Source organism: Nannobrachium achirus (genome assembly GCF_963921795.1).
Source record: "Nannobrachium achirus genome assembly, chromosome: 10".
Lineage (NCBI taxonomy): Eukaryota > Metazoa > Chordata > Actinopteri > Myctophiformes > Myctophidae > Nannobrachium > Nannobrachium achirus.
The window spans coordinates 20,511,947-20,535,085 of NC_137819.1; the positions used below are offsets into that span (position 1 = coordinate 20,511,947).

The window sequence follows — 23,139 nt, forward strand, 5'->3', positions numbered from 1 at the left end:
TGATGAGTTTTTTACCGCATGCGACAAGACGCACGAATCGAACTGAGTTCGATCGAGAAAAAAACGCACGGTGGCAGCCACTCGTCGCACGGCTAATTCGGAGCCGGTGTGCATGAGGTCATAGAGAATCATTGTTTTCTTTTCAAAAAAATATATTGTCCGTTTTATCCGTGCGGTTAAACGCGCCTGTGTGCAAAGGGCTTTAGTCTGTTCTTGACTACTATGTCAGAGACTACTATGTCAGTGGTTCTCAAACTTGTGAAGGACCCCCAAACTGATATTTATTTGGCCACGGACCCGCATCTCAAAATATCTAGTTCCAGGGACCTCCCAGAAGCTAAATTTGAGTTACAAACGTTCGCTTTAAAATACATATATTCAAAGATTTGCACACATTTTCACGACTTTTTCAAAAATAGCAGATCTACAAGCTCACAGCGCGGCACCGATAGCTAAAGCATTCAATAATTCTAGGCCTAAATGGGTTAAAGCAGTCGAGAATCACTGCCATGTCATGTATTCTGCCGTTGGATGTGCATCTGATCCTGATGATTTAGATCGGTGGTTCTGAGATGTTTTCGTACCAAGGACGACCAATTTTTTAATAGCCAGCGTATAAATGATGGATAGAGGGGTTCAAATTTTAATGGGGACCCCCTGGAAACCACTCAAGGACCCCTTTTGGACCCACTTTTAGAACCACTGATTTAGACATATTTAGACAGATGCTATGGTCATTGATTACCTGGTATCCTATACTTATAGCTTCAGATTTACAGAATGTTATTTACCGTAGGTAGCATGTTGTTTAGACAGGTTCATTGTTTACCCGGCATCATAGTTTCTTTGAGGCCCTACGCGGTTCTTTCTGAACTCATGGCCCCAATCACACTTTTAAAGCACGTGCTTTATACTTGCTCTGGGGCGAGGCGGGGGGGTAAAGCAGTGTCCATTTCATTCCCTATGGAAGTCACATGGTTTTGGAGAAGCAGGCTGCTTTAAGCTTGCTTTAAGGCTGCCCTTTAAGGCATGACGCAGCCATAAAGCAGGTTGCTTCTTCAAAACCATGTGAATTCCTTAGGGAATGAATTGTGTGTCTGAGGCCTATGAGAATGTTACCTGATTATTGATTAGAAACACTTGTTAGTCGCTCTTGATAAAAGTGTCTGCTAAATACCTAAATTGTTATTGTAATTTATGCAATTCTCTCTCTCTCTCTCTCTCTCTCTCTCTCTCTCTCTCTCCCTCCCCCCCCTTCCTCCATGCAGCCAGAGAACATCATGCTGTCGGACAAACACGCTCCTCATCCCAGCATTAAGCTCATAGACTTTGGCCTGGCCCACCACTTCCAGCAGGGGGTGGAGTACAAGAGCATGGGCGGCACGCCGCAGTACATCCGTACGTACCGGATATATCACCCATATACACTCAGGCCCGCGACCACGTCCTGCTAAAGGCTGCACATTTTAACCATATTAAGACCTCGAACGCGTTATTACGCATTATTACTTTAATCATTATTTGATACTTTAGCTATTGACAATAGAAGATACACAAACTCACAGCCAGGCACCGAGTGCTGCACTGCAAGCTTGTAGATCTGCTTTGTTTTGTTTTTTTGTTTTTTTTTATATACTCTTTTTATTGGAGTTTTGGCATACCACGGTATAATTTCACATTTTAATCGTGGAAGTTTGCGCAAGTCTTTGAATATTTTTTACCCGAATCTATCCACGCCTTCTGCATTGCGCAGAAGGCGTGCAGCATTTCCGGCGTCGCAGCCGAGTGTGATCTACAAGCTCACAGCGGTTGCATCTGCGACGCGACGTGAGCTTGTATGTCTGCTGTTAACCGGATGTGTCCCACAAATAATTCTACAGTAAATTCTGGCGGAAACAGGTGGATAAATGTCTCCTAAATCCTTTTACGCTTTTTTAAAAACTCTTGTTTCTGCCGACCCCCGGCTCAAAATATTATGTATCAGAGTTACAAAGATATATTCAAAGAGTTGCACAAATGTTCATGATTTTTCAAAAATAGCAGATCCACAAGCTCGCAGCGTGGCACTCGGCGCCGCGTTGTGAGCTTTTATATCTGCTATTTTTGTAAGTATAAAATAGTTCCATTATTTTCTGCTTTAACTATTCAAAAATAGCAGATACGGCACCAACTCAGCACCCACCACCTCACGCAGAGAAAAACAGGCGCAGTATTGTCGCAGTGTGAATGAGCAGCAGAGATGCGTGTGCGTGTTCGTGCGTGCAGAGCTTGACTTGTCGAGGTGTGTATAAGTCTCTGTACTCACACACCTGCTACAGGCTCTGTAAGTGGTTCCTCAGGCCTGGAGTTGCCATGGCGACCAGAGTGAAGTGAATGCTGTGTCATTGTGTCTGGAAGGGACTGGGGAACAGAAACCAGTCACGTAGACCCCCCAGTGGGACCCTCAGCAAAAGTAGTTAATACACATTTTAACTATCCGTTGATATGTTGGCTATTCAAAAATAGATAGAAATCTGCCATTTTATTTATTTATTCACTTTTAATAAACATAAACCTTCTCTCCTGGGGGGTCCCAGGCACAACACCTTTTCAGATGGGGGTCCCCGAGCCAAATACATACACATTTAGGGGTCCTTAACCAGTGACTAAGACCCTTTGACTGGTGTCCCACAGGGGTCTATGCTAAACCCCCTCATTTTCCCCTCTATATACCAAATCTCAAAACCCCCTTTTTTATTTTTTTGCAAAATCTTGGCCCTAGAATGGACTTCATTTCACTAAAGGGAAACTATTTATGCGCTTCAAAACAAACCACACAGAAAAACTAATGAATGAGTATTTCAAAACTATAATAACTCAAACACAAGCTACACCGCCGGCTTTTTAGTGTTAAAAAAGAACTCCTGGAAATGTTCTTTTGACCCATTTGACCTGGAATAATTAGGTATTATAAAAATAGCAGATATACAAGCTCACAGCACGGCACCGAGTGCGAGCTTATATAGCTTTTTTTTTTTTTTACATCTGTGAAAGTCGTTCTATGAATGTCTTTTAAATCCTTCTAAACTGTCAAGGACCCCCAAAATTACATGTATTTGTTTGGCCACGGACCCCCATCTCAAAATATGTTGTTCCAGGGAACCCCAGGAGCAAATATTTGAGTTAATGTCACAAAACAATTTCAGATTTTTCCAAAAATAGCAAATATACAAGCTCGCAGCGCTGCACTCGGCGCTGCGCTGTGAGCTTGTATATCTGCTACTTTTCAGTAGCTAAAGTATAAAATAGTCTCAGGTCTTGATGGGTTAACAGTGGTGTTGCACACACTCACAGACGTCAGGCTGATACAGCATTTTAAAAAGTCAAGTATGTTGTGTGCTCAAACTCTCATGACATTTGTTTAGTGGGAACAGTGCTGGCCACAGGCGATACTTTTTTTTGAGCGGTGGTAGACCGCTCCATAGCATGGCCGTGTGTGTATCCGTGTATGTATCCGTGTATCCGTGTATGTATGTATGTATGTGTGTATGTAGCCTGAACTACCACTCAGTGACCAGAAAGGGTGCTCTTGAGTCTAGTCTGAGCATCAACTGCAATATTCTCTCTCTCTCTCACACACACACGCACGCACGCACGCACACACACACACACACACACACACACACACACAACCACCGCTCAGTTCACACGGGTGTGATTTTTTTGCTTTACATTTGTATAATAATACTAATAATAGACTTCATAACTATTCATAATTAAAATGCACAGTTTATTCATCTTAGGGCAATTCATTTCTTACTTATTTATTGTATTGTAGTAACTCAAGTTTTCTTATAAATGTAGTGGAGTAACCGTACAATATTTGGATCCCAGATGTAGTGGAATAGAAGAAGTATTGGAAATTGGAAGTACTCAACAAATACCTCAATATTTCACTTAAGTACAGTACTAAAGTAAATCTACTTAGTTACTTTACACCACTGTTATTCACACGTGGAATGATAAATCTAATGCGTGTCCGTGAGGCTCGTGAGCCCTGTAGTATTAGAATGAATGTAATATAAAAGCCAAGATAAATACAATGGAAGCTCGCCACACAAGACCTTGTAAATAAATCTTCGTAATAAACCTGTCTCACCGCGCGGGTTATGTTGTATTATGTATCACCCTTATCAGAAGGTTATGGAAGTCTACTGTAGCTTTATTGTTGAGGTTTATTGACGGTTTATTGTATTCATTAAACACAAACGCATGCTTAATTGATGCTCTTTTGCACGCCACATTGCACGCAGAAAACAGCTGATGTTCAAGCTCGATGCGACGCGCCATGAGCTTGCAGATCGGCTATTTTCGCCGAAGAGGGAGAACAGGAGGGGGCCTACTATAGAGACCTTGGGAATCCGGTCAACTAAGTATAGGTTTAAACAGGTTAAGCTATTAAAACCGGAAAAGCATCTGTATCATTTTAGATTTTTGCTATTAAATGAGAGTGTCATGTTTTTTTCAAAAATAGCAGATCTACAAGTTCATAGCACGTCACTTTGTAGATCTGCAAGTTTTTTTTTTTTTATCTTGAAAATGTGTGGAAATCTTTGAAAATATATAAATTCTCAAAGCAAATTAACAACTCAAATGGGGATCGGTCCGCGTCCAAATACATATCATTTTGGGGGTCCTTGACAGGAAAAGGTTTTGATCATCACTGATTTAGTAATATACGTTTTTTCAGACATTGTAGAATGGGCCTCTGACAAGGTGCCAGCTGGACTAATGACAGCCGTGTTTAACCAGCACACTAATGTTTTACTCCCCCCCCCCCCCCCCCCTTTCCTTTCCTGTTATTTGGATAAGACTGGAAAGGACACACAGATAACAAAATGGCCAGACGCCAGAGGTGTTGTAAGGGAAATCTTTTTGTTAAAACAAAACATTTTTTTTTTTTCATAAGAAGTTAAAGCTCTGGGCGTTTGTTCAGCAACAGGCGGTCTCTCCCCTGTCTCCCAGGCTCTTTAGTAAACAGAAAATACATTTTCAGGTCAGGGTAACAATTTAATCTTTTCATTCCAGTATACATTTTGTTTGCAGATTTTCCACGTCCAATTTCATGTGTTTATCCTATTATGTCCTGTATGTTCTTTAATGCTTATTTTAAAAACAACAACAAAACAATTACTTAACACCAGCTGTAGTGATCGCACTGCTGTGTGTCAGACCTCTGAACCCATCAATTGCGCTACAGTTAAGAGTAAACATGTGCCACCCTAAACTAGAAGGCAACACTATTCTTATTGTCCAGTATCGTGTATAGATGCAGTGGGGCGTGGTCTGTTGTTAGATAGACAGATACCTTTAATGACCCTACAGGTCATAGAAGTACAGTAGGTACAGAAGAGTAACAATAAAGACACCCTTAGACAAATATTAATACAAGTATACAGACATATACACCCCACACAATCATCCAGCCTGCTGCAGAACACAACAACAGTTGCCTGGAAGCATAGTGTACCAGTCAAGCACACCAAGTGGGCCTTGTGCTCAATTAGGTCTCGTCATTCGCCTCCACCCTGTTCTCACATAAACTACGCTCTGCGTGTTTCTTCTGAAAAAAGTGTACTAAACTAACACTCCAGATACTGAGTGAAACTCTGAAGAATTTATATTTTGTTTAATATGTTGCTGTTTAAAGATGGTGATGCTGTTGCTTTTAAAGTAATCTCTCTCTTTCTGTGTGTGTCTGCGTGTGTGTGTGCGCGTGTGTTTGTGTGTCTCTCTCGCAGCTCCAGAGGTGATCAACTATGAACCTCTTGGTGTAGCAGTAGACATGTGGTAAGTTTGTCCCACGCACAAGACTGTACAGCATTTTCATTAGCGTACTGCACTGCACCAAAACTACAACACATTGCAACGCGTTGTGAGCTCGTAGACGGGGCTATTTCCACCCAAAGATATTGACAACATTTGAGAAAGTTTTGAGTATTTGTGAAAATGTTAAGAAAACAAATCTTGTATAGGGGATCCTGGCACAAAGATATTTTCAGATAGGGGTCTGTGGCCTCATGAATATCAATCTGGGTCTCCATGACATGACAATGTTTGAGAACCACTACACTAAACTGCACTACATACACTACACTGACTACAGTGTGCATTCCAGAGGGGAGGAACAGTTGGAAGCAATGCATTGCTAAATGCTCAACAGATGTAGATTCCACAGGGACAGTGTATTGCTTCAGGCTGTTTCCCCTGACATGTGAGGACCTGCTCAGTTCGGAAAACAATGTTTATGCTTGAGTAGACACTGCAGGGTGTGTCCCACATGATGTCACCCTGCTGACACCACAATACATCTGGACTATAATCTTATAATAACAATAATAATAACAATAATAATATTTCTATATTTGGCTGTTAGTGAAAGAGTAAGATGCACATCAACCTAGATTTTACTTTTTACTTAATTTTGACCCAGAATCTGGGCATGCATTAGCCAATCCAATAAAGCCTTCTTTTTTAAATTGTCCACATGAGTTTCCTTGGTCGTTTCCCTGTTTTGTCATTCATCTTTGTCAACCATGTATCAAAAAGCCCCTTGTTTGAATTTGTATTAATTTGCCAAAAACATGCGATCCTCTCTTTCTCTCTCTCTCTCTCTCTCTCTCTCTCTCTCTCTCTCTTTCTCTCTCTCTGTCTCTCTGTGCGTGCGTGCGTGCGTGCGTGTGTGTTGTGCTATGATATCTGGGGCCCTCAGTCATCAATCAAGCTTACTGTCTCATCTTCTGATGTTAAATAACGTGCTTATCCTGTTTTATTTTTCCAGGAGTACTGGAGTGATCACCTACATACTGTAAGTTAGTGTGCATGCGCGTGTGGGTGTAGGTGTGTGTGTGTGTGTTACATGTACACTTTAACACTTTACTGACTTCCACAGTAACAACAAACACTACAGTAGTCACAGTCTTAGCCTGACTACAACCAATGTGCTCATCTTAACTTTAATGTTACCCTTACATTTCCTGCTTAAACTAAATGTTTGACATTTAGCACGCAAGAGCACAACAGAGATGCTGTGCCTGGGGTGGATTTGACCTCACATGCTCTGTATGCAGGGTTAAGGTTCACACAGCAGTCAGGACAGATTTATACCCCGAAAACAGCCTGCAGGCTCATCGCGACGCCTCATGATCTTGTAAATAGGATATTTACGGCACGTATCAAACTATATAAAACACAATTTTATGTCACAATGCGAGGCAGGAGATGGTGGACCCGGAGGCATAACAGAGAGGCCGAGGCAGAGCAGGTCAAATGCACAAAGTGATGACCAACGCAAGGAGCATGAGGAGTTGAGAAACGTTCACACGAAGCACTGTAACTAAAGATAAATATAACTATATCATCCACCATTGCATTTTATGTATAGTTGGTGTGAACTCTGCCATCCACTTAGCTTCGAACGAGACAGAACAAGACACAGTACCTCCCAATGTCATGGTGCATTTATTTGAGATTTTCCCATAATCACATGACCAAAATAGGAACACCAGGTTGAAAGTACTCAGCCACTGATGCTGTAGCTCAACTACTTACAGTATGTTATTAACACAATCATAATGCCATCCTGGGTTCTAGATACTTATTTACTTATAAGTACATCCTGGGTAGTGTGGAATATGTCTCATCATGTAATAAAGTATTGACTGTCTGTCTGTCTGTCTCTCTGTCTGTGTTTGTGTGTAAAATGTGTCCTCAGTCTCAGTGGACTGTCGCCGTTCCAGGGCGAGACGGACGAGGAGACGCTCAGAAACATCATCGCCATGAAGTACGAGTTTCCCAAACACTACTTTGGCGAGACCAGCGACATGGCCATAGACTTCATCCAGAAGCTTCTGGTCAAAGACGCCAGGTGAGCCAGAAGTCACATTTTACTGTGATAGACATTCTTTTAGTTTAAGTTATTTTTGTTGAGCAAAACAAAATATATATTTTTTGGCTTTATCTGCCTTTATTGATAGTGAACAGTAATCTGACAGGAACTGGGGAGAGAGGAATGGGGAGAGACACACAGCAAAGGTTGTTGGGATTGGAAGTCGAACCCGTGACACGCTGTCAGGTGGCATTAGCAGCCCAGGTGCCTGGACCGCTACACTAGCTGCCTAGGCCAATGTTTATTTTTTATTTTTATTTTTTAATATTGTTCTCCCCAATTTAGTTGTGCCATTTAATTCCTCCCCACACGCATTTATTTGTGTTGTCACTGCTGATGTGAGCCCCCACCGGGAGGACGTACACCTCCCACTCGACACTCCTTGCTGACAGGTGCCGCCCCAGCCCGTAGGAGTATGTGCAGTGACAACGGCGGATGCACCGCGTTGGATTGGAGCACATTATCACAGCACTTTTTAAAATCTGCTTGAGTAAAAGCACAAAAGTATTTTCATTAGTATATAGAATGGTCCATTTCACAATCATATTATTGGATTGCAATTAGTAATGCGTTCATCACTTTAGTTTTGCAACGGTTTTATTGCAGCTTTCAGAATTAAAGTGTCTCCACTCTCCAACCAAGCTCAGTCCCATAACGACCACAACCACCACTCCTATCGCCATGGTTTCACAATCAAACCCATCCACATGAAACACATATCGTTGTTGTCGGCCAGAAACCTAGTATCTCCACATTTCAACTTTCTATAGTTTTTTCCCCCGCGCAAATTAATGTCCTACTTTGTCATAGTACAAGTGTCAAGACTAGGCATTCTACAAGCTCACAACGCATCGCGATGCAATGCACTGTGAGCTTTTAGATCTGCTACTTGCTGCTTACATCCATTGGAAAACAGGTTTATTTATTTTCTATTTCATGAAAAGTCCTGGACATACAAGGTTTCCACCTGGAAACAGCAATGACAACAACATCTAAATGACAACAAACACTGACACCGACAACAGCACACATCCCAAACCACTCTCTAACTCGAATAACAACCACAGCTAACAAGTGAGTGTGTGGGCGTGCACCAGAGGCATGCTGGGAACGCTTTCCATGCCAAATTGGCAACACGCCCCGGGACGATTCAGTATGAAGGCTTTAAGGCTTGTGAAATGTCAAGGATCTCAAAACAGCCCTTTGTTTATTCAAACATCGCCACGCAAAATACACTGGTTTGCTCTAGGCCAGTGGTTCTCAGAGCGGGGTCCGGGTGGGGATCCCCATGGGTCCTTGAAGGGGTTCCTGGGTGTTCCCATCAGTTTAACACACGCGCACACGCATGCACGCACGCGCGCACACGCACACACACACACACACACGCGCACACACACACACACACACACACACACACACACACACACACACACAAACACACACACATAAACATGCACACACACACACACACACACACACACACACACACACACACGAACATGCACATGCACGCACACACACGAACATGCACATGCACACGCACGCACACACATTGAATCGTTTTAGTTTTTTCTCCTGTCTTTCTTTTTGGCAGTAGCCTCATTTCGTTGTTGGGCCAATGAATTCCTCCCCACAAACACACACACATGTCTGTGTTCCCACTGCTGTTGCACCAAACCAAATCTACACCTTTTCAAAGACATTCCTAAATATTCAGTCAAGTTCAACTTGTAGACTGGCTATTTTCACCATTTTTGGAAATATGACTTCAATAATGTATATTAGAGTTTGGGTCAGCATCGGGAGACACCAAATGTATCTTTTGGGTCTGGAGTTGAAACGTTAGGGAGCCCCTGCTCTAATGACATTGTATGGTCTGATAGCTGTTGGCACAAGGGCCATATGTGGCTGAAGTGGGAATTGGGGTCAATCATTTCTTTATTTGCTCAAAATATTGCCAGTGGTGAAACGGCCAGCTGAGGTATATAGACAATATTTTGAACCAATAAAAATACTAGATGGACCCCATTTCCCACATGACCTGAGGGGCTGCAGGACTATCAGTATCACTCCATCTGGATCTTGGGTAGATCTGACAGCTTTGAATGTCCACAGGCTTTCAGAAGAAATGTTTATTTTTATGACTGTGTGATGGTGATGGTAATGATGATGATGATGATGATGATGATGATGATGATAATGATAAAGCAGTGAGCTGCTACCAAGCACGCAGTGGGTGTTAGTCAGAGTGTACGATATGCAGTGGTGGAAAAAGTACTCCAGTTTTTTACTTGAGTAAAAGTATCAATACTGCAATGTAGAAATACTCGTAAAAGTCCAGAATTCAAAATGTCAAAAAGTACAAAGGTATTGGCATCAAAATGTACTTAAAGAACCAAAAATAAAATGTTTTAAGTGGTTAATTTATGTTTTCTAATATATAATTTATATCTGCAAAGTAACTAGTAACTAAAGTTTTCAAATAAATGTAGTGGAGTAAAAGTAAAATATTTGGATCCGAGATGTGGTGGAGTAGAAGTAAAAGTATTGGAAATTGGAAATACTCAAGTAAAGTAGGCCTACAAATACCTCAAAATTGTACTTAAGTACAGTACTTAGTTACTTTACAGCACTGACAATATGTGGCAGGCATCAGCTCTTCATCAGCATTGTGTGTGTGTGTGTGTGTGTGTGTGTGTGTGTGTGTGTGTGTGTGTGTGTGTGTGTGTGTGTGTGTGTGTGTGTGTGTGTGTGTGTGTGTGTGTGTGCGCGCGTACGTGCGTGCGTGCGTGTGTGTGTGGTTCATGGGAATACATTTGTATGCAGACGGAAACACACACACTGAGGAGGATGTCTGGTGGCTTTGCTGACAGTAGAACATTTTATCACGACAAAAGGAGATGAAGCCTCAAACTTTTGTTTATTTGCCCTATGTGAAAAGTACAGTCTAGGAAGTGCAGGAAGAAAATGTTCTTTTCGGAACTTTGCACTTTAATTATATTCATTTAAATTCAATTCAGTCTTTATTAGCAGACTCAGGTCCATAGACCGGGTACAAGGAATAGACGTAAAAGAAACATCACTTTAGCCAGTGCACCCTTAGTCTGGATGTATAGCGTGAACTGCTCAATATGGGGCTGCAAAGCGCCACAATGATGCTGTAATAGGCCTACTGTTATACAATGAACATTCAAACAAATATAAAATACAGACATGACCTAAACTTATTTAACCACTTGAGCCCTATTCAAAGGTTTTGTGTGTGTGTTTGTAGATCAGCTGTTATAAATTATTCAGAATAATGATCTGTTCTGCTGTCTAATCTTCTTCTTCTTCTGTCTGTCTGTCTCCGCAGTGAAAGAATGACTGCCGAGGAGAGTCTTCGTCACCCCTGGATCAAGGTGAGAGTCTTGCAGACAGTATAATAACCTCAATTGTCTGACGTGTGGCTCTTCGCTCACCATGGTCAGTGTGGCCCTCTGGAGCCCCCAAAATAAAAACAAAACAACAACAATACTGCCCACCCCTTGATCTACATCTCCACCATGCCAACGAGCACCGTCCAGTACATTTTGCTCTCTTTTTTTGCATATTTTCCATTCCACCTACGAGGAGCTGCACAGGGCTGTGACTCAGTGAAAGTCTAATGTACCAACTATGAGCAAAAGTCTGGTATTTGAAACTTTACTTGAGTAAAAGTAATAATAATTTAAATCTGTAAAGTAACTAGTAACTAGAGCTGTCAAATAATTGGAGTGGAGTAAAAAGTACATTTTGTCACTGATGTGTAAAAGTATTCATAATGGAAATACTTTTAAGTAAAGTAAATGTATACATCAAAATTGTACTCAAGCACAGAACTTGAGTTAATGTACTGTCAAGTGTTATGTCAGCCTCTGCTGAAATGATGCATTTTTGTATACTTAATTGACCGGAGTTCCCCAGGGCCCTATACTAAGGACCCTCCTGTTTTACCACTACATCAAATCTCTTCGTAAATAGCTGAGCTCACAACACGTCGCGACGCGGCGCAGCGTGTTGTGAGGTTGTAGGTCAGCTGTTTTCGCCCAGTGTTCAGCACAGAATGAAACAGATTGGTGCAGTAATAATGTTGCATGGTGACCCGGGTTTGAATACTGACACGTGACGCTCTCTTTCAGCCAATCACCCGGCAGCAAGCAGCCTCAAGAAACCGCTCCTCCATCAACATGAAGAGCTTCAAGAAGTTCAACGCCCGACGCAAATGGAAGGTGAGTGTGTCAGTCGTATTCCTGCAAGCAAACTATCAAAGGCTTATTATCTTGAGCAAACCGATGTGACGATGAGTTGGTGACAGAACGACATAAAATATTACTAATAATGTAAGCATATACTGTAGCACAAAACAACATATCGTCAAGACAAACACATGAGGTCCCCACTGTGTACACCAAAACTATCAACGGAGCAGTCTGTTTAGTGCCGCAACGGCTGAGGGGACAAAACTGCTGCTAAAACGAACCTTTTCATACTTCAGGGTTCTGTATCTTCGCCCAGATGGCAGGAGGTTGAAGTAGCGATACAGCGGATGATCGGTGTCATTTGTAATTGAAAGTGCTAGGATGGCCTTATTGTTCATAACAGAAAGTGTAGGAGTGGGAAGTCTGATGATCTTGGAAGCAACATGGATAATACTGTAGAGTTTGTAGAGTTTGGCATGGACAATAAAGTTAGCTGCATGCTATACCATAATTATTCATATTAATTGACAATGCTGCTGAGTAATGTTTAACAGTGGCACATTTAGACCTAGAGAAAGTTCTGAGTAATGCTGAAGTCTGTCACTTCAAACTACAGGCACATACTGATACTTGTTATGAAACAAACAATACTGACTCACTAGGAAAACTAACTGTTGGTGCCACCTGCTGGTCTTATTTAGCAATACACAGAGTACAGCCTTAAAAACCCTTTTTCATGTGGGCAGAGTTGGCAGACAGATTTATTGTTTGTATTTTACAGTGCTGGGCCGGGCCAAAGTTTCTGGGGCCCCTAAAAACCAGTGGTTCTCGACCTTTTCAGGTCACAGCCCCCAAAATAAAAACTGTTGAACTGGGGACCAGCCTGATAAGCACTTGGAATTGTAGCAGTTCAGACATTCAGTTTGGTCTGACTTGGTTCCACAGATAAGAATTGTCAAAATAGCCAAAATACAAGCTCACAATGGGCGTTGTGAGCGTGTAGATTGGCTATTATATACAGTCACACATTTTTTATAGCATAGTTTGTTGATCACTTTGGTCGCAGTAATAGTCTTCTTTTGTTAAAATGGTCTTAAAAACCTTCAGTTGACACTTCACTGTCATCTGAGAATGACCATGTTAGCAGTTGGCTTCAGTACTGTAGCAGAGAGGCCTTGTGTAGGTTTAAACCCAAAGGAAGGTGTATTTATTCACAAAACCAACAAATATAACTTTCAATTCTTGTTACAAACATTGACATTGGCTCAGCTCTCTCATGTGCACAATGGCAGCCGCCTTTTATACCCAGGTGAACTAATGAACACAAACACATTATAAATTAAAAAATTAAAGACACAAAGATATTACAGAACTCTTAAAAACTACAACAATAATGATCATGTATCCTTCTTCCACTATAATGCAACATAATTAGAAATAGCAAAAGCACCCCCCCCCCCCCCCCCCCCCACATCCTGACTATGGTCCAGCCCAATCTACTGAAACACCAGGCATTCAATCAGACTCAACAATAAAACTTCCCATAATATTGCACTTCTCTATGTCACTCTAAACATTACACATTATATTGCACTTACAATTAAAGTGCCAATTTGTAGCTACATGGGTTAAAGTAACTGGAGTAGTTGCTTTTAAAAGGATCAGTATACATAAGTATTCAAAAGTGCAAATTATAAAGCACATTTGATTTTAGATATCCTTGCATTCAACGTTTTAATAAAAAATACAAATCTACAAGCTCACAACACTATTTTCAATAGGTTAGTAAAATATAAACATTTTCGTAGTACAATATTTGTCTTTGACATTGGAGTTAAAGTCACAAGTCAAACAGTACTCAAGTAAATGTACTTTTGTTATCGTCCACCACTGATTGCGACCCAAGGTCGCAGTTTACCATGAGAAATGTCACAGCTTGTCCGCGTGTAGACGGACGTGTACACATTTTTACGGTCTATTGGCAAACCCAAAAACGAGTCATCATGATGTCATCATGCTCTGATGTCACTGTGATGTCACACTAACAGAATCCCTTTTATGCCCATATATGGACATCCCTGATGTCCACATCACCCTTTAGGGCGAGGTCGCTTGTCGCCCTGAGGCATCTTACTAGTAAATTATGCTGTATTTCTGTATGATTGATTACAGATGTCTTATAACATGGTGTGGGTTTAATATGAACAACAATGCTGTGTTTCAGATGTCGTATAACATGGTGTGGGTGTGTAATCGACTGTGTCGTTTGAAGTTGCTGGGTAAGAGCAGTGAAGTGGCTGATGATGAGGTAAGACAATCTCTCTCTTTGATAACATTCTTGTGTTTAAAATCCATAAATGACGGCTGCAGCATTACCTCAAACTGTTTGGAGATGTTTTCCAGCTTCGGCACATCAAGGATATTTCAAGAAAAGATTGCTCATTTTGTTATTTAGGAAAATACAAGGATGCACAAAGCCAAGTGGTAATTTATTGTGAGTGGAGAAATAGTGATGGGCCGGCTTACTATGTCTTCGTTTGGAAGGAAAGGGAAAGCTATATTGCATTCTGTGACATTGACTGCGATCATTACATTTCATAGCACTAAGTTAATTGTGTTCTTATAATAGGTTGTTATTTTACAAACTTTAAAGCCATTTGATTGAGCTTAAAGGGATATTTCACTTTCTAAAGAACTTTTGGTCATTTCATCGTCGACTCAGTTGACACATACTGGCCCTCATTTATCAATGGAGTGTAAAAAATGGTCTATTTTTTTCACCAAATTTTGCGTAGGGCAACGTTTGCGTGGCATTTACAAACATGTCCTAAACAGACACACCTGGCGTACATTTGATCCCAGCGTTGATAAATGCGCAGGCTGAAATTTAAATAACACGCCTATAATTATTCTTGAAACGCCCCGATTTTACGACTAGAAGAACCTGAATACGACCTAACAACGAAAGAAAAGCCAATAGAAGAGTTCTCCGCACGCTTCAAGTTCACTCCCATGTCCGCGTCCAACACAGACCAGCACATATGCACCGCACGCACACACCCACACACGCAACTAGGCTACTTGGAACAGCAGCATTTTGGTTTACACAGCAGTCTTTGACAGTGGGAATGTGGGATTAACCAACGGTACAATCTTTGACGAGGCTATAGCACTGCAGCCGACATGAATGACACAATTAATTTAAACCATAGCCTATACGTGCCGTGCCGTGCGCAGACAGAGCGCGTTCATTTGGTTACAAGCATCTTGGTGTACGTCCAAATTTTGATCTGCACCACGTTGATAAATGAGGGCCATACTGTGTTTTCTGCCGTGTTCAGCTCATGTATTAGGAGGGCAGTATATGAGTCACCAGAACCAAGGACGGGTGTTTTACCGATGAATCTCACATGATTAAAATGGAGTTTGAAGTTACAATGGGTTTATATAGGAACTGTCCCAGGTGCTCCCAAAAGCCTGATTAGACGATGATAAATAATTAAAACTAGAAATACTGTTCCTTCGAAACAGTGTGGGCTCGCTTCCAACCCAACAAATAGGATACTTTAAGGTACTGTAAGGTACAGTACCTTACAGTATTGTACTGTACCTTACTATACTGTACTGTACTGTACTGTACTGTACTGTAACTTACTGTACTTTACTGTACTCTACTGTACTGTACCTTACTGTACTTTACTGTACTCTACTGTAACTTACTGTACTTAACTGTACTCTACTGTACTGTACCTTACTGTACTTTACTGTACCTTACTTTACTGTACTGTACTTTACTGTACTGTACCTTACTGTACTATACTATACTGTACTCTACTGTACCGTACTGTACCTTACTGTACTGTACTCTACTGTACCTTACTATACTGTACTTTACTGTACTCTACTGTACTTTACTGTACTCCACTGTACCTTACTGTACTTTATTGTACTTTACTGTACTTTACTGTACTCTACTGTACTTTACTGTACTCTACTGTACCTTACTGTATTGTTTTGTACTTTACTGTACCTTACTGTACTGTACTCTACTATACCTTACTCTACTGTACCTTTCTGTACCTTACTGTACTTTACTGTACTCTACTGAACCTTACTGTACTTTTACTGTAATCTACTGAGCCTTACTGTACATATTCCATTGTGATATCTCCCTGATAACCAACAACAACCACTAATACGGCTGATTGTCCCTGCGGGTTCTAGGATATATACTGTAAATCCCATTGCCCGGGATCCTAAAACCTTATTCTTTTTAAGTAAAATTTCTAAAACACTACAAAACATGTCTCAAAGACAAATACAAGCAAACGTCTCCACAGTAACACAGTAACAGGTGTGTGTGTGTGTGTGTGTGTGTGTGTGTGTGTGTGTGTGTGTGTGTGTGTGTGTGTGTGTGTGTGTGCGTGCGTGCGTGTGCACATTGTAGATCAACTTCATAGCAGTATTAAGTGGTCCATCTATGTTTTTTATTAATAATAAAATCTGCAAAGTAACAAGTAACTGAGGCTGTCAAATGCTGTATTTATAGTAGAGTATATGTAACAAAAATGGAAAGTAGAGTAAAAGTACCTCAAAATTGTACTGTAGGTACAAGTACTTGTATATACTTGAGTAAATGTACTTGGTTACTTTGCAGCACCACAGAACAGCCAATGACAGACAGGCCTTTAATCACAGCTGTCTCAATCAGTAGAGTGTAGAGGGACATTTAGAGATATTTGTAGTTTTAACTCATACATCATACATCACACAGCGTAGATATTTGGATCAAATCAGAGAGCAGACCTGTGTGAACGCATTGATATAAATAGCATATCTGAAGTGTGAACACTGCAGCCACAGCGCCTTAACATAAACATGGGTCTATTATCCTTCTCTCCACTCTGTCCCCACTCACCAAACCCATTGGAAATGCATTGGGTGCTTAAAGTTAAACATTTTTATTTTTTTATATTTATACTACAAAACATTTCAAAACCAAAAATACAAGCACACGTGTCCTCAGTAAGCTGAACACATAAAAAATGTAATGGTGCTGAAAGGTGTAAGCGTTTAAGAGATGAATCGCGCCAAAATATTGAGGAGATACTGACTGACTGACTGACTGACTGATAGATAAATAATGAAGATAACATACGTGTGCTCGCCTTCCAGGCGAGCCCACAATAATTGATAATAATTAAGTGAAATAAAACCTTTTGACTTAATATTTACAAGACAAAGTTATTGTGGAACACATTGCTTCCATTAGCTGCATTGTGCTGCATTTCTGGTGTGAAGTTGCTATGACATAGCTGTAAATCGGTGCGCGTTGCGTGTGCACACACACACAGACCATTTCCTTGCTACAGTTTACAGTTTAGGCATTTAGCAGACGCTTTTAATCCAAAGCGACTTACAATAAGCAGATAATACATCACTATAATAAACAAGATAACATGTCAGAACATCAACAACAATATAACAAATGCATATGAATATCAATCTAAAGAACCAATATAATCAGTAAAGAAAAACGGATTCTAAAAAAACCTAAAAACAAATGCTAACTAGCTTCATGTACGATCATTGAGTGTTTCAGTAGTGCTATGGGTTTAGGTGGAGTCTGAAAAGGTGAGTCTTCAGTCCACGGCAAAAGCTAGCGAGTGAGTCCGTTATTCTAAGTGCGACAGGGAGTTTATTCCACAGCTTGGGGGCCAGGAGGGCAAACTGTCTCAGTCGAGTGGATTTTTGTCCTGGGGCCACCTGCTTCTAATGATATCAACGCACTTAATGCGAAATATTCACGTGCTTTCAGACTCTTCAATGCAGAGGTATCCATAGATACAGCATACTAGTATCTCATCAATGCAGAGAAGTATCTCACCAAGGCAGAGATATTAGTAGTAAAATGACGACATCTAGTGGTCAACCTCAGAGGAGCGCAAAAATAAAACCTGAGGAGAATTCCAGCCTCGAACCAGAAGCCAGCTATTCTCTGTTCCCCCGTGCAACGCTCCACGCCACAGACCCTGACGGAGCGGCGCGGTATTGGGCGGCGATGACCCCCGTGAGTCGCCACCGAGGCGAGCGCTAGCGAGCCGAGTTGCCGCGACGAGCGGTGGGAACGCCGCACAATCCCACTCAGCCGCGTTACCGAGTTATGTGCCGTTATGGACAGAATAGTAAATATTCAGTCCCTCACTATCAACGTCTACCACACTATCCACGTCATAGATAAATGCACAAAAAAGGAGTCACATCATTCATCCGTTCATTAGCTCAGTCAGTAGAGCACGGATGCAATAAACCCACGGTTTGGGTTCGATTCCCCTGAGGGGAATAATATTCAAGGCGAGAGATATCGGCGCATGCGTACTTCAAAGTAGATACTCCTCCGTGGATACACTGTGGATACTATCTGCGTTCAAACGTCTGAAAAAGGGTGATAAAGTCCGGTTGAATGCGAAGAGAGCAGTCGAAGCCGGTGCTGGGGCTTTTAGCGAGGGTTCTGTCAGCATCCCTGTGTTGGCTGACCTAAGTGAACGGGTGGAACCCCCCACACCTTTGAAATCACTGGGACGCCCCTGTTGTTGACTCATGCACTGACCTCATGTTTTCCTTGTGTTTCTTTCATCAGAGACGGTGTGAGAGTGACCTGGAGGACAGCGAAACCAAGCCCGCCTCTCTCCTCAGACGGAGACTCAGCAGCAGCTCATAGGAGTGAGCAGCAGGGGGTGCAGAAGAGCTCACACGTGGCTGTGCTGAGAGAACAGCTGTGGTCCTTTTTATTATTGGTGGATAGTCAGCCTGTTCCCCCCCCCCCCCCCAACACCACCACCACCACCTACCACCACCGCCCCGGTGTGTATGACTATGAACCCAGTGAGCCGGGATCCAAAAGAGCCGAAAAGCGAGAAGTTCTGTTCTTTGGCAAGGGGTCGCGGACTATGAAGAAAAGAGGACTGTTATATTATTTATTACACCAGTTCTCTGACTTAATGGGGCAGTTGTGGGCTGTCGGGTGGAAACCTTATATGACCAAGACTGTTACTCTTCGGGAAACGGAGAAGGGAAACTGTTTTTCAATGGAGCCTATGCAGTTATGAGGCCTATCTAGTAATACTTTTCATTTACACAACAAAACATAAAAAAGTTGAAACATGGACATAATATGAGGTTTCTTGCCAACAGTGGCGCAATGCAAATGTGAAGGTCCTCGCGCCCTCTAGAGGTGTTATGAGGACACAGCAATGGCCACCACATGCGTTGGGCTCCACTGTAAATGAAGACTGGACTCTGAGCCTAACTGTTTTGGGACTTAAACTCTTGAAGTGGAATGGACAACAGTGTTTTTGTTGACATAAACAGTATGTCAGAGTGGCTGACTACATGCTTGGTGCACTTCTAGTCAACAGGGTGGTGGTGAGTGATTATTGCACATTCCGTAAGGGACCATACCGGTGTAATTTTGATTAAAGGTGGGGTAAGTGTTTTTTTCTCTCTCCAAGTGTTAAATAGCTCTGTATTGTGATAACAAATCATTGCTGTGTAGTGTTTGTTTAGTATCAAGGGTCTCTCTGTCTCTCCAAGTCTTTAGTAATCACTCCGATGCATTACAATTAGGGCTGGGACTTTTAATTTAGATTGATTTGTTAATTACAGAAAAATAACGCAATTCAAAGAAATTACACATTTAGTTTTTAGCTTAGTTTTTGCACAACAGAACCTTTCTCACGGGTAGAGTAGGCTACCGATCATACCGGTGCACCAACCAACCGATAACAAACCCCAGTGCACACGATGGGAGAAGAAGCCGGTCTGACCCCTCTGCTTGACCCAGTGGATGGGAAATTTTCTTAAAAAAACTCCATAGCAAAATGTTTTTTAATTGCAAAGAAATATTTGTATTTGCAATTAATTTTGATTAATTACAAAGCCTCTAATTAGATATTCCCAGCCCTAATTACAATACATGTCCAGGTCCTGACAGGAATGTCATCCAATCATACAGGATACAGAATAAACAAGTGAAATCAGGTTATGAAAAATAAATGAAAAAAGTAGACGGCATTGAATCTGGAACACTAAAGTTTAAGCCAATGAATGGGTTCTTTCTCTTGAGTAAATGACATTTCTAACCCGCCTGAAAAATCTATTTTCTGTTTGGGGAGGCCCTGTTACTGAACACAGATAATGACTACTGTCAAAATACAGAGCTTTGACAAAAAAGGAGGAAAAAAGCCTCTAGCAGAGATTTCCCCTGTCTTAAAAAAGAAAGATAAGAAAAAAGAAAATGTGTACATATAGGTGTATGCAGTGTAGTCGTAGATCTCAGAGCACATTTTTAAACGTCATTCATTGTCATTCACATTGAATCGGTGTTGGAAATCACGCCATGAGACTTATTTATAGGCCTACATACTGCATACCGCACCGCCGTGTATTTTTATATGAAATTACTGGATTACTCCAATACAAACTATTGGAAATTTGCACATTGATATCGCCTGGAAATAATTATTCCTTACACAAATGCTTCATTTCTAACACAGATTTGACCTTTTTTAGAGGCTTTTAAACATACAGTGCAGGTTTGAATAAAATAAACGTGATAAATGCAGGTATATTGTTTATTGAATATGGGCAGCATGTAAACAAACAAAACAATACAATTCTAAAGCAATTTTGGGGGAAATTGGGAAGGTATTAATGTGTGTGTCCGTCTGTCCGATGTTGATAGTGGACATTTTAGGGACAGTACAGTGGTATGGTCCTTAAATGCAGCTAATAGAAGAATGCAATGAAACAGTGTTAGCGTGTTCTATGGTGCTATTGGCGGGTTGAACAGTTTATTGGAGTGATTCATGTTGTTGATTAGATAGGGTTGGGACCTTTAGGATGTCAACGCTTCCTATAATGGACCCTACAAGTCTGATTCCTTAACCCAGTGGTTGTCAACAGTATTCACATGAAGGTCCATTATTTATTCAGCATTTGAGCCACGGACCACCTTTTCATGAGATTAAGCCTCTCAGACCCTGACCCAAAACGTAGAATGTGTTGTTGTCATTGGATAGGAGTTTGTCCACAATTCCATACTGTGTTGATGTGGTGCCATAGGAGAGATAACAGGCAAAGTTCTACATTCTGTAATCGTGACTTCTTAAGTAATGCAGTAAATTAAGTAATGCAGACTAACAATAATTTAACTCTTGAGAGTGTACAATGAAACCAAATGGACCCGTTTTACGCTCTCAAGAGCTAAGTATCTGTAAGGGTTCATTTGGTTACCAGCTCATCATTTAGCCCATCATTTAACTGGGGAGTGGGGACCACCTGGAACCCCCTCAAGGACCACTGGTGGTCCCCGGACCACTGGTTGAGAACCACTGCCTTAATGGTTCCCTCTATAACGATTCCCATAATGGCCCCTTACAGGTCTGTAACTCTGAGGGCGTACAAATGGAACCAAATGGACCCTTTTCAGAGTTATGGTGGTCCTTGAAATCAAAATGTTTGAGAACCACCGGTATTGTCATTGTATCACAGACGTGACGTCCACACACCAGCTCTGACAGTGTGCTGAAACCCGGTTCCGGAAATGGTTCCTAAAGTGATGTAAACCGATTCCGGTTCCTCGTTGCTGGTTCTGATTCCCAACCCTAGTTGGTGGTGATAACTCATGATGAATGTGCACTACAGGTAGACCAAAGCTCAAGAGCACAACTGGAAAAGAAGTCAAAGTCATTCACTGCCTCAGTCTTCCGTTATACTCAAAAGTATATTGCAAAGGTAAAAAAAAAAGAAATAGTACAGAACACAATAGTAAAATGTATATTATTTTATAATTGTCCGGAAGATGGGTGGCAGCTTCCAGGATTCATTTATTAAAATTGGACAAGGCAGAGTACACAGTATAATTAACCACATGAAACCCTAGACTCCCAATTCTGAGCTGAACATTTTGCAAAAATATAGATCGAGGCTATTTTTGGTGAAGAGATGGAAAATCAATCAATCTATCAATTACAATCTATCAATTACACACCCCACGAAGGCTTGAATTCATTGGGATATTTAGGTTTTGTCACTTTCCTAAGCCAATCATTTAATGACAGCCGGAAAGATGAAAGATGCTCTGGTAGGAGACTCCGCAAGTCTTCAAATTATTGCCTTAGGAATGCGAGAGAAAATAAATATTGGAAGTATAATTGATGTCAAAATAAGTAATTTCTTAAGTGAACTACTCCTTTAATTGTTTTAAACAGTGAATCATTAATACTGTAGGTCAAACCTTACAACAATCAATAACAATACATAATATAAAAGCAGACATTGACAATCACAAATATAGACTTGAACCCCATACTAGTTGATCGGGGTCGACTACATGTATCACTCCACTTGTATCACTCTACACCAGGGGTCTTCAACAGGGGGTCCTCAGAGTTACTACAGGGGGTCCTCCAAATCTTCCAATCCTTTTTATATGAACAACTTGAACCCTAGTGTCCATATGTGGAGAACTTTAGACAAAAATTGCTGATCTTCAAGCTCACAACGCCTCGCGCTGCGAGGCATTGTGAGCTTGTAGATCGGCTATTGTTGGCAAAGATGTTTGGTGTAGAGGGGGAAAAGGAGTAGACCAAGTACAGAGTGAAAGGTCAAGTTCATTAAGTATTGATGGTTCAAGTGGTTAAATATCTGAAAACAAATTGACATGAATCCAAAATGCGTGTGCCGTCTAACAATGAAACTATATGTAATCTTTGAAAAGGTTATGGTTGCTTCATCTCTCTCTCTCAACTAAGGGGTCCTTGGCGTGAAAACGTTGAAGACCCCTGCTCTACACCAAATCTCATAGACGAAAATCTGCAAGCTCACAGCGCCTCAGCATGTTTGTATTTCCGCTATTTTTGCTGAATGTTTACCACAGAATAGGGAAGGTTTTGTGGGTGTTTTTTGGAGCTGATATGAGATCCTGCATGC

General features: G+C 41.3%; 1 protein-coding gene across 1 annotated transcript in view; it reads left to right on the top strand.

The window, feature by feature from the left end:
• Nucleotides 1–18,884, top strand: part of LOC308292241 (death-associated protein kinase 2-like) — a 34,692-nt gene extending 15,808 nt beyond the window's left edge. Inside the window, exons 5-12 of the mRNA XM_080734550.1 lie at nt 1,269–1,398; nt 5,781–5,829; nt 6,821–6,847; nt 7,754–7,906; nt 11,283–11,328; nt 12,088–12,177; nt 14,372–14,455; nt 18,788–18,884. Coding sequence (XP_080590676.1) covers nt 1,269–1,398; nt 5,781–5,829; nt 6,821–6,847; nt 7,754–7,906; nt 11,283–11,328; nt 12,088–12,177; nt 14,372–14,455; nt 18,788–18,868 — 660 coding nt within the window. The 3' untranslated portion in view covers nt 18,869–18,884. The remainder of the gene's footprint in view (nt 1–1,268; nt 1,399–5,780; nt 5,830–6,820; nt 6,848–7,753; nt 7,907–11,282; nt 11,329–12,087; nt 12,178–14,371; nt 14,456–18,787) is intronic.
• Nucleotides 18,885–23,139: the final 4,255 nt, after the last annotated feature.